The 15,225-nt window shown below is 46.2% G+C and overlaps 2 protein-coding genes across 3 annotated transcripts in view; one reads left to right on the forward strand and one right to left on the reverse strand.

Annotated features, from left to right (window-relative positions):
• Positions 1–12,349, reverse strand: part of LOC139248876 (zinc finger protein 229-like) — a 28,740-nt gene extending 16,391 nt beyond the window's left edge. Inside the window, exons 1-2 of the mRNA XM_070872227.1 lie at positions 12,095–12,349; positions 5,772–6,720 (exon numbers count right to left, since the gene is read on the reverse strand). Coding sequence (XP_070728328.1) covers positions 5,772–6,385 — 614 coding nt within the window. The 5' untranslated portion in view covers positions 6,386–6,720; positions 12,095–12,349. The remainder of the gene's footprint in view (positions 1–5,771; positions 6,721–12,094) is intronic.
• LOC139248866 (zinc finger protein 235-like) overlaps positions 1–15,225 on the forward strand; it is a 161,450-nt gene that overhangs the window by 38,711 nt on the left and 107,514 nt on the right. The gene's annotated exons all lie outside the window — the stretch shown is intronic.

Here is a 15,225-nt window from a genome sequence, read left to right on the forward strand (position 1 = left end):
GAGTTAAATTAAAAAGTAGGACCTCAAAGGTAGTAATCTCAGGATGGCTGCCAGTGCCACGTGCTAGTCAGAGCAGGAATCGCAGGATAGCTCAGATGAATATGTGGCTTGAAGAGTGGTGCAGAAGGGAGGGATTCAAATTCCTGAAACATTGGAACCGGTTCTGGGGGAGGTGGGACCAGTACAAACAGGATGGTCTGCACCAGGGCAGGATTGGAATCAACGTCCTCGGGGGAGTGTTTGCTAGTGCTGTTGGGAGGTGCTAAACTAATATGGCAGGGGGATGAGAACCTATGCAGGGAGACAGAGGGAAGTAGAATGGGGGCAGAAGCAAAAGAGAGAAAGGAGAATAGTAAAAGTGGAGGACAGAGAAACCCAAGGCAAAAATCAAAAAGGGCCATATTGCAACAAAATTCTAAAGGGGCAAAGTGTCTTAAAAAGACAAGCCTGAAGGCTCTGTGCCTCAATGCGAGGAGTATTCGGAATAAGGTGGACGAATTAACTGCACAGGCAGCAATTAATGAATATGATATCATGGGCATCACGGAGACATGGCTCCAGGGTGACCAAGGCTGGGAACTCAACATCCAGGGGTATTCGACATTCAAGAAGGATAGACAGAAAGGAAAAGAAGGTGGGGTAGCATTGCTGGTTAAAGAGGAAATTAACGCAATAGTAAGGAAGGACATTAGCTTGGATGATGTGGAATCTGTATGGGTGGAGCTGCGGAATGCCAAAGGGCAGAAAACGTTAGTGGGAGTTGTGTACAGACCACCAAACAGTAGCAGTGAGGTTGGGGACAGCATCAAACAAGAGATTAGGGATGCATGCAATCAACATACAGCAGTTATCATAGGCGACTTTAATCTACATATAGATTGGGCTAACCAAACTAGTAGCAATACAGTGGAGGAGGATTTCCTGGAGTGTATTAGGGATAGTTTTCTAGACCAATATGTCGAGGAACCAAGTAGAGGGCTGGCCATCCTAGACTGGATGATGTGTAATGAGAAAGGACTAATTAGCAATCTTGTTGTGCGAGGCCCCTTGGGGAAGAGTGACCATAATATGGTAGAATTCTTCATTAAGATGGAGAGTGATACAATTAATTCAGAGACAAGGGTCCTGAACTTAAGGAATTTAGACTGGCAGATGATACTTAAAGGGTTGACGGTGGATTGGCAATGGCAAACATTTAAAGATCACATGGATGAACTTCAACAATTGTACTCCCTGTCTGGAGTAAAAATAAAACGGGGAAGGTGGCTCAACCATGGCTAACAAGGGAAATTAAGGATAGTGTTAACACCAAAGAAGAGGCATATAAATTGGCCAGAAAAAGCAGCAATTTTGAGGGCTGGGAGATATTTAGAATTCAGCAAAGGAGGATAAAGGGTTTAATTAGGAGAGGGAAAATGAGAGGAAGCTTGCCGGGAACATAAAAACTGACTGCAAAAACTTCTATAGATATGTGAAAAGGAAAAGATTAGTGAAGACAAACGTAGGTCCCTTGAAGTCACATTCAGGTGAATTTATAATGGGGAACAAAGAAATGGCAGACCAGTTGAACAAATACTTTGGTTCTGTCTTCACGAAGGAAGACACAAATAACCTTCCGGAAGTACAAGGGGACCGAGGGTCTAGTGAAAAGGAGGAACTGAAGGATATCCTTATTAGGCAGGAAATTGCGTTCGGGAAGTTGATGGGATTGAAGGCCGATAAATCCCCGGGGCCTGATAGTCTGCATCCCAGAGTAATTAAGGAAGTGGCCCTAGAAATAGTGGATGTATTGGGGATCATTTTCCAACAGTCTATCGAATCTGGATCATTTCCTATGTACTGGAGGGTAGCTAATGTAACACCACTTTTTAAAAAAAGGAGGGAGTGAGAAAACGGGTAATTATAGATCAGTTATGCTGACATTAGTGGGGAAAATGTTGGAATCAATTATTAAAGATGAAATAACAGCGCATTTGGAAAGCAGTGACAGGATCGGTCCAAATCAACATGGATTTATGAAAGAGAAACCATGCTTGACAAATCTTTTAGAATTTATTAAGGATGTAACTAGTAGAGTGGAAAAGGGAGAACCAGTGGATGTGGTGTATTTGGACTTTCAAAAGGCTTTTGACAAGGTTCCACACAAGAGATTGGTGTGCAAAATTAAAGCACATGGTATTGGTGGTTATGCACTGACGTGGATAGAGAACTGGTTGGCAGACAGAAAGCCGAGAGTCGGGATAAACGGGTCCTTTTCAGAATGCCAGGCAGTGACTAGTGGTGTGCCGCAGGGCTCAATGCTGGGACCCCAGCTATTTACAATATACATTAATAATTTGGATGAAGGAATAAGAACATAAGAACATGGAACAGGAGTAGGCCATCGAGCCCCTCGAGCCTGCTCCGCCATTCAACAAGATCATGGCTGATCTGGCCGTGGACTCAGCTCCACTTACCCGCCCGCTCCCCATAACCCTTAATTCCCTTATTGGTTAAAAATCTATCTATCTATGACTTGAATACATTCAATGAGCTAGCCTCAACTGCTTCCCTGGGCAGAGAATTCCACAGATTCACAACCCTCTGGGAGAAGAAATTCCTTCTCAACTCGGTTTTAAATTGGCTCCCCCGTATTTTGAGGCTGTGCCCCCTAGTTCTAGTCTCCCCGACCAGTGGAAACAACCTCTCTGCCTCTATCTTGTCTATCCCTTTCATTATTTTAAATGTTTCCATAAGATCACCCCTCATCCTTCTGAACTCCAATGAGTAAAGACCCAGTCTACTCAATCTATCATCATAAGGTAACCCCCTCATCTCCGGAATCAGCCTAGTGAATCGTCTCTGTACCCCCTCCAAAGCTAGTATATCCTTCCTTTAGTAAGGTGACCAAAACTGCACACAGTACTCCAGGTGCGGCCTCACCAATACCCTGTACAGTTGCAGCAGGACCTCCCTGCTTTTGTACTCCATCCCTCTCGCAATGAAGGCCAACATTCCATTCGCCTTCCTGATTATCTGCTGCACCTGCAAATTAACTTTTTGGGATTCATGCACAAGAAGCACTGGGGAAAATTGTGATTTTAGTGCCCAAAAAAAAAACCAAAAAAGAAAAACACAAAAAAAAAAAAAAAAAAGGGGGGGGGGAAAAAAGGGCCTTGTAAATGTCTGGAGTGTCACCCAGGTCGGGTGGCACCGTTTAATGTTTTATGTTTTCGCAGGTAAACTCAAAAGAGTTTCATGCACAAGAACCCCCAGGTCCCTCTGCACCGCAGCATGTTGTAATTTCTCCCCATTCAAATAATATTCCCTTTTACTGTTTTTTTTTCCAAGTTGGATGACCTCACATTTTCCGACATTGTATTCCATCTGCCAAACCTTAGCCCATTCGCTTAACCTATCTAAATCTCTTTGCAGCCTTTCTGTGTCCTCTACACAACCTGCTTTCTCACTAATCTTTGTGTCATCTGCAAATTTTGTTACACTACACTCTGTCCCCTCTTCCAGGTCATCTATGTATATTGTAAACAGTTGTGGTCCCAGCACCGATCCCTGTGGCACACCACTAACCACTGATTTCCAACCCGAAAAGGACCCATTTATCCCGACTCTGCTTTCTGTTAGCCAGCCAATTCTCTATCCATGCTAATACATTTCCTCTGACTCCGCGTACCTTTATCTTCTGCAGTAACCTTTTGTGTGGCACCTTATCGAATGCCTTTTGGAAATCTAAATACACCACATCCATCGGTACGCCTCTATCTACCATGTTCGTTATATCCTCAAGGAATTCCAGTAAATTAGTTAAACATGATTTCCCCTTCATGAATCCATGTTGCGTCTGCTTGATTGCACTATTCCTATCTAGATGTCCCGCTATTTATTCCTTAAATGATAGCTTCAAGCATTTTTCCCAATACAGATGTTAAACTAACCGGCCTATAGTTACCTGCCTTTTGTCTGCCCCCTTTTTTTAAACAGAGGCGTTACATTAGCTGCTTTCCAATTCGCTGGTACCTCCCCAGAGTCCAGAGAATTTTGGTAGATTATATAACGAATGCATCTGCTATAACTTCCGCCATCTCTTTTAATACCCTGGGATGCATTTCATCAGGAACAGGGGACTTGTCCACCTTGAGTCCCATTAGCCTGTCCAGCACTACCCCACTAATGCTGGTGATTATCTCAATTGAGTGTAATATGTCCAAGTTTTCAGATGAGATTAAACTGGATGGCGCTAAGAGGCTGCAGGGTGCATGGCAGATGCAATATAATGTGGATAAATGTGAGGTTATCCACTTTGGGGGCAAAAACACAAAGGCAGAATATTATCTGAATGGCAGATTAGGAAAAAGGGAGGTGCAACGAGACCTGGGTGTCATGGTACATCACTCATTGAAAGTTGGCATGCAGGTGCAACAGGCGGTAAAGAAGGAAAATGGTATGTTGGCCTTCATAACTCGGGCTTTTGAGTATAGGAGCAGGGAGCTCTTACTGCAGTTGTACAGGGCCTTGGTGAGGCCTCACCTAGAATATTGTGTTCAGTTTTGGTCTCCTAACCTGAGGAAGGAAGTTCTTGCTATTGAGGGAGTGCAGCGAAGGTTCACCAGACTGATTCCCGGGATGGCAGGACTGACACATGAGGAGAGACTGGATCAACTGGGCCTTTATACACTGAAGTTTAGAAGGGTGAAAGGGGATCTCATAGAAATGTCTAAGATTCTGACGGGACTGGACAGGTTAGATGCAGGAAGAATGTTCCCGATGTTGGGGAAGTCCAGAACCAGGGGACACAGTCTAAGGATAAGGGGTAAGCCATTTAGGACTGAGATGAGGAGAAACTTCTTCATTCAGAGTTGTTAACCTGTGAAATTCCCAACCGCAGAGAGTTGTAGATGCCAGTACATTGGATATATTCAAGGGGGAGTTAGAGACGGCCCTTATAGCTAAAGGCATCAAGGGGTATGGAGAGAAAGCAGGAAAGGGATATTGAGGTGAATGATCAGCCATGATCTTATAGTGGTGCAGGCTCGAAGGGCCGAATGGCCTACTCCTGCACCTATTTTCTATGTTTCTATGTACAGAAGAATCTGGGGGTTCTTCTACATGAAACTCAAAAAGTTAGCATGCAAGTACAGCAAGTAATCAGGAAGGCAAATGGAATGCTGGCCTTTATTGCAAGGGGGGGGTGGAGTATAAAAGTAGGGAAGTCCTGCTGCAACTGTACAGGGCGTTGGTAAGACCACACCTGGAGCACTGCGCACAGTTTTGGTCTGGACTTGTCTCTATTCCCATGCCGAGGGGATTGCTGCACCAGATGGGAGGGGCAACATTTGGGGACATTGATTCCCCACTAATTCCCATTCCCCTTCTTTCTGGTGGATAATGGCGGGGCCACTGTGTGTAATGTGCAAGTCAGTAAGAATTTCAGCAAGCTCTTTCTAATTGGACATTTTATTCAGTAGAAACTTTCACACACTATTGCAGATTTTGTACTAAAGATCAATTTAGGATTAAAGTAAAAGTTCATCATTTTAAACTAACTTTCTATTGAGAATTGCTGAATTAAGGGGAAAGATAACACACAGCGTTTCTTAAATGGTAACTGCAGCCCCGAGAACACAATCAGCAATATATCCTGAATATTAAAGTCCAGCCCAGTTTTCGGGTTATGAACATCAGCAGAAACAAACCCCAACTGTCAGAATGAACATGGTTCAGTCAGGATGTGATTAACAGCAGTAATAACAGCAGATTACAACCCCTGCAGTCACTTGTGAACTCGCTGGTGTGTCAGCAGGGTGAATGACTGAGTAAATCCCTTCCCACACTCAGAGCAGGTGAACGGCCTCTCCCCAGTGTGAACTCGCTGGTGATTTACAAGGTCGTGTGACACATTGAATCCTTTCCCACACTCAGGGCAGGTGAATGGCCTCTCCCCAATGTGAACTCGCTGGTGTGTCAGCAGGTTGGATGAACAAGTAAATCCCTTTCCATACACGTAGCAGGTGAATGGCCTCTCCTCAGTATGAACTCGCTGGTGTTTCAGCAGGGTGGATGAACAAGTGAATCCCTTCCCACACTCAGTGCAGGTGAATGGCCTCTCCCCAGTGTGAACTCGCTGGTGTTTCAGCAGGTCAGATGACTGAGTGAATCCGTTTCCACACTCAGTGCAGGTGAATGGCCTTTCCCCAGTGTGAACTCGCTGGTGTTTCAGCAGGGTGGATGAACAAGTGAATCCCTTCCCACACTCAGTGCAGGTGAATGGCCTCTCCCCAGTGTGACTGCGTCGATTAATTTTCAGCTTAGACAGTGATCTGAATAGCTTCCCACAGTCACCACATTTCCACGGTTTCTCCATGATGCGGGTATCCTTGTGACTCTCCATGGTTGGACGATGGGTTGAAGCCTCGTCCACGCACACAACACGTTTACAGTTTCTCCGCGCTGTGAATGGTGCGATGTTTTTTCAGGCTGTGTAATTGGTTAAAGCTCTTTCCACAGGCAGTGTACTAGAACACTCACTTGGGTGTGTGTGTCTCGGTGCTTTTCCAGTCACAGTGATGTTTGAAATCTTTTCCCACAAACAGAACAGACAAACATTTCTCCTTCCACTTTCAAAGACCGATGATATTCAGGTCCTGATGAATCAATTGACTCCGTCAGATCTTGACGTGATGTTTGGTTTTCGTTTCCTGTCTGAAAATCTCCCCTTCTAATGTTCTGTAAAAGGAGATAATAAAACTCATCACAGTCAGTACAAAACAGAAATTCAGGATAGACACATCTAGTTTCCATGGAACATTCTTTCCTTTCTTGTTCTTCCAAAGCTGTAAATCCCTGTCCCACACATTGTCCCTCCTGCTGTGCTGAAATCCAAACCATCACACATTTCTACACTGTTTCTCCTCCACTCCCAGTTTTCACCACCAATTCTGGCTGGGTTCAGTTCTACACTCTCTGGTTCCCCTCCCTCTCCACCCCTGAAGGGTGCTGAGTCTGGCTGCGTTAAGTTCCACATTCACTAGTTTCCCTCGCTCTCTTCCCCTAAAAGTGCTGACCCTGGCTTTGATGAAGGGGACCAGTGGATGTGGTGTATTTGGACTTCCAGAAGGTATTTGACAAGGTGCCACATAAAAGATTACTGCACAAGATAAAAGTTCATGGGGTTGCGGGTAATATTTTCACATGGTTAGAGGATTGGCTAACGAACAGAAAACAGAGAGTCGGGATAAATTCTCGGGTTGGCAATCAGTAACTAGTGGGGTGCCGCAGGAATCAGTGTTGGGACCCCAACTATTTACAATTTATATTAACGACTTGGGTGAAGGGACCGAGTGTAATGTAGCCAAGATGGGAGGAAAAGCAATGTGCGAGAACACAAAAAACCTGCAAAACGACATAGACAGGTTAAATGAGTGGGCAAAAATTTGGCAGATGGAGTATAATGTTGGAAAGTGTGAGGTTATGCACATTGGCAGAAAAAAAGTGAAGAGCAAGTTATTATTTAAATGGAGAAAAATTTGCAGTACAACAGAATCTGGGGGGTCCTGCTGCATGAAACACAAAAGGTTAGTATGCAGGTACAGCAAGTGAACAGGAAGGCCAATAGAATCTTGGCCTTTATTGCAAAGGGGATGGAGTATAAAAGCAGGGAAGTCTTACTACAGTTATACGGGGTATTGGTGAGGCCACACCAAGAATAATGCGTACAGTTTTGGTTTCCATATCTAAGAAAGGATATACTTGCTTTGGAGGCAGTTCAGAGAAGGTTCACGAGGTTGATTCCAGAGATGAGGGGTTGACCTATGAGGAAAGGTTGAGAAGTTTGGGCCTCTGCTCATTGGAATTCAGAAGAATGAGAGGTGATCTTATCGAAACGTATAAGATTATGAGGGAGCTTGACAAGGTGGATGCAGAGAGGATGTTTCCACTGATAGGGGAGACTAGAACTAGGGGCATAATCTTAGAATAAGGGGCCGCCCATTTAAAACTGAGATAAGGAGGAATGTCTTCCCTCAAAGGGTTGTAAATCTGTGCTATTTGCTGCCTCAGAGAGCTGTGGAAGCTGGCTCATTGAATAAATTTAAGACACTGGTTCCCCTCCCTCTCCTCTCCTGATGGTGCTGACTCTGGCTGGGTTCATTTCTACACTCACTGGTTCCTCTCCTGATGGTGCTCATTCTGACTGTGGTCAGTTCTACACTCACTGGATCCCCTCCCTCTCCTCCCCTGAAGGTGCTGACTCTGGCTGAGTTCATTTCCACACTCACTGGTTTCCCTCCCTCTCCTCCACTGAAGGTGCTGACTCTGTCTGGGTACAGTTCTATACTCACTGGTTCCCTTCCCTCTCCTCCCCTGATAGTGCTGACTCTGGCTGGGTTCAGTTCCATACTCACTGGTTCCCCTCCCTCCCCTGATGGTGCTGACTCTGGCTGGGTTCAGTTCTGCACTCACTGGTTCCTCTCCCTCTCCTTTCCTGAATGAGCAAGATCTGGCCGAGTTCAGTTCTATACTCATTTGTTCCCCTCCCTCTCCCTCCCCTGATGGTGCTGACTCTGGCTGGGTTTAATTCTACAATCACTGGTTTCCTCTCCCTCGCCTCCTCTGAAGTGCTGACTATCTTAGATCTGGTCCTGTGTAATGAGATAGGATTAATAATCAATCTCCGAGTAAAGGACCCCCTTGGAATGATCATAGCATGGTTGAATTTCAAATTCAAATGGAGGGCGAGAAAATTGGATCTCAAACCAGCGTTCTAAGCTTAAATGATGCCGATTACAAAGATATGAGGGAAGATTTGGCGAATGTGGACTGGGAAAATAGATTAAAATGTAGGACAGTTGATGAACAGTGGCGTCCATTTAAGGAAATATTTCGCAACTCTCAAGAAAAATATATTGCAGTGAGGAGGAAAAGGTGTAAAAGAAAAGATATCCATCCGTGGCTAACTAAAGAAATAAAGGGCATACAAAGTGGCCAAAACTATTGGGAGGACAGAAGATTGGGAAGCTTTTAAAAGCCAGCAAAGAATGACTAAAAAAATGATTAAGAAAGGGAAGATAGACTATGAAAGTAAACTAGCACGAAATATAAAAACAAATAGCAAGAGTTTCTACAGGTATATAAAAAGTAAAAGAGTGGCTAAAGTAAATGTTGGTTCCTTAGAGGATGAAACCAGGGAATCAGTGATGGGGAACATGCAGATGGCAGAAAATCTGAACATATATTTTGTATCAGTCTTTATGGTTGAGGACACCAAAAATATCCCAACAATGGATAGTCAAGGGGCTATAGCGGGGGAAGGAACTTACCACAATCATAAAGGAGGTAGTATTCGGACTAAAGGCGGACAAGTCCCCTGGACCTGATGCCTTACATCCTAGAATCCTAAGAGAAGTGGCTGCAGAGATAGTGGATGCATTGTTTGTAATCTACCAACGTTCCCTGGATTCTGGGGCGGTCCCAGCAGATTGGAAAACTGCAAATGTAATGCCCCTATTTAAAAAAGGAGTCAGACAAAAAGCAGGAAACTATAGACCATTCGTCTAACATCTGTGGTTGGGAAAATCCTGGAGTCCAAAATTAAGGAAGCAGTAGCGGATCATTTGGAAAAGCATGATTCGATCAAGCAGAGTCAGCATGGTTTTATGAAAGGGAAATCATGTTTGACAAATTTGCTGGAGTTCTTTGAAGATGTAACGAGCAGGGTGGATAAGGGGGAACCAGTGAATGTGGTGTATTTGGATTTCTAGAAGGCATTTGATAAGGAGCCACATGAGAGGTTACTGCACAAGATAAAAGCTCACAGGGTTGAGGGTAATATATTAGCATGGATAGAAGATTGGCTAACTTACAGAAAACAGAGTCGGGATAAATGGGTCATTTTCTGGTTGGCAAACAGTGACTAGTGGGATGCTGCAGGGATCGGTGCTGGGTGCCCAACTATTTACAATCTATATTAATGACTTGGATGAAGGGACCGAGTGTAATGTAGCCAAGTTTGCTGACTACACAAAGATGGGTGGCAAAGTAAATCTGCAAAGGGATATAGACAGGCTAAGTGAGTGGGAAAAAACTGGCAGATGGAGTATAATGTGGGAAAATGTGAGGTTATTCACTTTGGCAGAAATAATAGAAAAGCAAATTATAATTTAAATCGAGAAATATTGTAAAGTGCCTGCAGTACAGAGGGACCTGGGGGTCCTTTTGCATGAAACACAAAAAGTTAGTGTGCAGGTACAGCAAGTAATCAGGAAGGCAAATAGAATGTTGGCCTTTATTGCAAACGGGATAGAGTAGAAACATAGAAAATAGGTGCAGGAGTAGGCCATTTGGCCCTTCGAGCCTGCACCGCCATTCAATGAGTTCATGGCTGAACATGCAACTTCAGTACCCCATTCCTGCTTTCTCACCATACCCCTTGATCCCCCTAGTAGTAACGACAACATGTAACTCCTTTTTGAATATATTTAGTGAATTGGTCTCAACAAGTTTCTGTGGAAGAGAATTCCACAGGTTTACCACTCTCTGGGTGAAGAAGTTTCTCCTCATCTCGGTCCTAAATGGCTAACCCTTATCCTTAGACTGTGACCCCTGGTTCTGGACTTCCCCAACATTGGGAACATTCTTCCTGCATCTAACCTGTCTAAACCCATCAGAATTTTAAACGTTTCTATGAGGTCCCCTCTCATTCTTCTGAACTCCAGTGAATACAAGCCCAGTTGATCCAGTCTTTCCTGATACGTCAGTCCCGCCATCCTGGGAATCAGTCTGGTGAACCTTCGCTGCACTCCCTCAATAGCAAGAATGTCCTTCCTCAAGTTAGGAGACCAAAACTGTACACAATACTTCAGGTGTGGCTTCACCAAGGCCCTGTACAACTGTAGCAACACCTCCCTGCCCCTGTACTCAAATCCCCTCACTATGAAGGCCAACATGCCATTTGCTTTCTTAACTGCCTGCTGTGCCTGCATGTCAACCTTCAATGACTGATGTACCATGACACCCAGGTCTCGTTGCACCTCCCCTTTTCCTAATCTGTCACCATTCAGATAATAGTCTGTCTCTCTGTTTTTACCACCAAAGTGGATAACCTCACAGTATAAAAGCAGATAAGTCCTGCTACAACTGTACAGGGTATTGGTGAGGCCACACCTGAAGTACTGCGTACAGTTTTGGTCTCCGCATTTAAGAAAGGATATACTTGCATTGGAGGCGGTTCAGAGAAGGTCACTGGGTTGATTCCGGAGATGAGGGGGTTGACTTATGAGGATAGGTTGAGTTGGTTGGGCCTATACACATTAGCGTTCAGAAGAACGAGGGGTGATCTTATTGAAACTTAAGATTATGAGGGGGCTCGACAAGGTGGATGGAGAAAGGATATTTCCACTCATCAGGGAACCTAAGACTAGGGGACATAGTCTCAGAATAAGGGGCCACCCATTTAAAACTGAGATGAGGAGAAATTTCTTCTCTGAGGGTTGGAAATCCATGGAATTCCCTGCCCCAAAGGGTCATTGAATATATTTAAGTTGAAGATAGACACATTTTTGAGCGATAAGGGAGTAAAGGGTTATGGGGAGCAGACAGGGAAGTGGAGACGAGTCCATGATCGGATCAGCCATGACCTTATTGAATGGGGAGCAGGCTCGAGGGGCCAAATGGCCTACTCCTGCTCCTATTTTTTATGGTCTAACCTGTTTCCCCTCCACTCCCAGTTTTCACCACCGATTCTGGCTGCGTTCAGTTCGACACTCACTGGTTCCCCTCCCTCTCCTCCCCTGAAGGTGCTGACTCTGGCTGCGTTCAGTTCCACACTCACTGGTTCCCCTCCCTCTCCTCCCCTGAAGGTGCTGACTCTGGCTTGGATCAGTTCTAAACTCACTGTTTCCCCTCTCTCCCATCAATATGCTGACTGTGGCTGGGATCAGTTCCACACTCGCTGGTTCCCCTCTCCTCGCCTGAAGACGCTGATTCTGTGTGGGTTCAGTTCCACACTCACTGGTTTCCCCTCCCCTGAAGGTGTTGACTCTCAGTTCTCTTTATTCACTTCGTCCCTGCACAAAGATGGCCACGCATGCGCTGTGCTACTCACAGAATCAAGATAGCGGAGCACTGATTCTGCCTTCCTCCACCAAGATGGCCGCCGTTAGCCTGGGCCTATGACCGGTAGAAATCCCAGAAGCTGCAACCACCGATATTCCGGTAAACATTCCGGGCTTGCGGCGGGCACGGGTTGTTTATGAAGCCTCCCCTGCTCCCCGCTGGTCAATTACTCCGCTCCGTACCGCTGAAAAAGACACTTCTGAGGAGCTTGTCCAAAACGTGTCACCTCCTCCAAAGCCAGGCAGGGCCCGCGCCTGCGCATTGAGCTCCTGTAGTCTGGGTGCGACACATTCTTCCCCGCGGGGCATGCTGGGTAGATAAGACCATGAGACATTGGAGCAGGAGTGAGCCACCCGGCCCCCCCGAGCCTGCTCCCCATTCAATAAGATCATGGCTGATCTGATCAAAGACTCAGCTCCACTTTCCTGCTTGCTCCCCATAACCCTTTACTCCCTTATCGCTCAAAAATCTGTCTATCTCCGCCTTAAATATATTCAGTGACCCAGCCTCCATGGGCCAGAGAATTCCACAGATTTACAACCCTCTGAGAGAAGAAATTCCTCCTCAGCTCAGTTTTAAATGGCCTGAGGAGATAGGCTGCATTTGTAAATAGAACAGGATTTATTGTGATTGCATTGGGCACTGAACCATATTCATTCTGGCAGCTTTTGTTTGTTTCTGATAATCTTAATAACCCCTATACCTGAGCTGGAAATTAATACCCTGTATAAAAGTTGAATAAATTATCTTTGTTTCAAACACAGCGTGTCGAATATTTGATTCCTCCATGATCAGAGGAGACCAATCGGTGTTCCATTTTAGTGATTTTTCTGAATCTAACTTTTAGCAATTCTCACCTAGTTCACCTTCTATCATAACAAACCCCAAACTTGTTCCGTTTGAGTACATGAGTTGTGGTTGTAGTAGACTTAACTGCAGTTTCTCACTTTAAACACAGCTGAAATCCTTTGAATCACCCCGTTATTGAACTGTCTTGCATAAGATTTGAAATCCGTTACTTTCTGTGTCAATTAACCCAGTTTTGGAACCGATTGAATTTAAAAAACTCATCCACACATTTTACACGTGATAGCCTGTGAAATATTCTAATATTTGTAATTGTCTTTTCCACAAACTCCTTTCCCAAGCCACTGACTCCATCCCTCACCCCAACTTCTTTCTGAGGCTGAACCAGACTGTTCACAGCCTTGGTGTCATACTTAACCCTGAAATAAGTTTTTGACCACATATCCACAACATAACTAAGATTGCCTATTTCCACTTCTGTAACATCGCCCGTCTTCGCCCCTGCCTCAACTCATCCACTGCTGAAGCCCTGATCCATGCCTTTGTTACTTCTGGTCTTGACTATTCCAATGCACTTCTCCCACATTCTACCCTACATAAACTAGAGTTGATCCAAAACTCAGCTGCCCATGTCCTAACAAGTCCAGCTCACCCATCACCCCTGTGCTCGCTGACTGACATTGGCTACTGGTTAAGCAACGCCTTGATTTAAAAATTCGAATACTTATTTTCAACTCCCTCCATGGCCTCGCCCCTCCCTAGCTCTGTAAACTCCTCCAGCCCCACATCTGCTCCCCCCCATCCCGCCCATGAGATATCTGTCTTCCTGAGCATCCCTAATTCTAATTGTTCAACCATTGGTGGTTTTGTTTGCTGTACCTTCTGTTGCCCAGGCCCCAAGTTCTGGAATGCCTAGCTTAAACCTTCCTGTCCAACCCGTGCTGTACGTGCCCAGGCAGTTTTTGATGGGATAGTGTAGAGCAAATTTTTCTCTGTATCTAGTGGACATAGTCTCAGAAAAAGGGGCCGCCAATTTAAAACTGAGATGAGAAGGAATTAATTTTCTCAGAGGGTTGTAAATCTGTGAATTTTCTACCCCAAAGAGCTGTGGAGGCTGGGTCATTGAATATATTTAAGGCCGTGATAGACAGATTTTTGAGCGATAAGTGAGTAAAGGGTTCTGGGGAGCGGGCAGGAAAGTGGAGCTGAGTCTATGATCAGACCAGCCATGATCTTATTGAATGGGGAGCAGGCTCGGGGTCCGGGTGGCCCACTCCCGCTCCTATTTCTCATGGTCTCCACCCACCGAGCCTGTATTTTTTCCTTGTCTCCAGTGCCCACTGATCATTATCCCACCATTCACACCCTATCCTGACTAATGTTGTTCTAACTCCTGCCAGTACCATTTGAATTCGGCCCATCCTCCCTTTTGTCTCTCTAATCTCTCCCTTTCCCCCTATCACAGACCTTCCCTGTTGTCCTTTCTCCCCCTCCCCCTTTCAGTGCTCCCTCAGGATCTGTTCTTTCCCAGCACTCTCCAGTTGTGACGGAAGGCCGCGGCCCCGCCCCCTCTGACGCTGCCTGAGCCGCGGACACTTCCAGCATCTTCTGTTTGTGTCGCCAGAGACACTTTCCCTTCAGCACCGCGCGCCCTGGATTGTTCGCCAATTGATTGATTGGTGCCGCGGCCCCGCCCGCACTGATTGGCGCGGAGCAGCGCGCGCTGGGTGGGCTGGTGCCCCGCGCCGCCTCGCCATTGGCTGCGGGCTGAGTGCTGCGCGCGCGCGGGCGGTTGGCCGTTTGTTGGTGGGCTCCGCTCGCGACCTTTGAGCTCGGGGCGGAGTTGTGCGCAGGCGCGGGCCAGCCTATTGGCCGCGGATGAACGGACGTTTCGCCGCTGCTGTGAAGGATGGAGGAGCGGCCCGAGCAGCGCGCCCGGTCTCCCTGTGGACTCACGGACACACGCGGGCAGCGAGATTTGGCCGCCGAGTCGGCGAGTGGCGGCTGCGGGACACCTTCGGGTGGGGACGGGCCTTGGTTACTGTCGGGGGTTGCGGGGAGTTCGGCCGCCATCTTTGGGTAGCGCGGGACTGCTCACCGCAGGGAGCGACAGCAGCGGGGCTTCCTCGACGTCACAATGCTTGCCATTGTCCCACTGCAGGGCAGGGAGCATGCGTGGCGGCCATCTTACTGCAGGGAGGCCATCAGGTGCAGGATGGGGACCAGTGACATGAATACATGAGAACATCCGATATAGGAGATGAATCGGCTTTTGGTCCCGCCATTCAATAAGATGATGGCTGCAACATCTAA

This window comes from Pristiophorus japonicus, unplaced genomic scaffold (genome assembly GCF_044704955.1).
Source record: "Pristiophorus japonicus isolate sPriJap1 unplaced genomic scaffold, sPriJap1.hap1 HAP1_SCAFFOLD_298, whole genome shotgun sequence".
Lineage (NCBI taxonomy): Eukaryota > Metazoa > Chordata > Chondrichthyes > Pristiophoridae > Pristiophorus > Pristiophorus japonicus.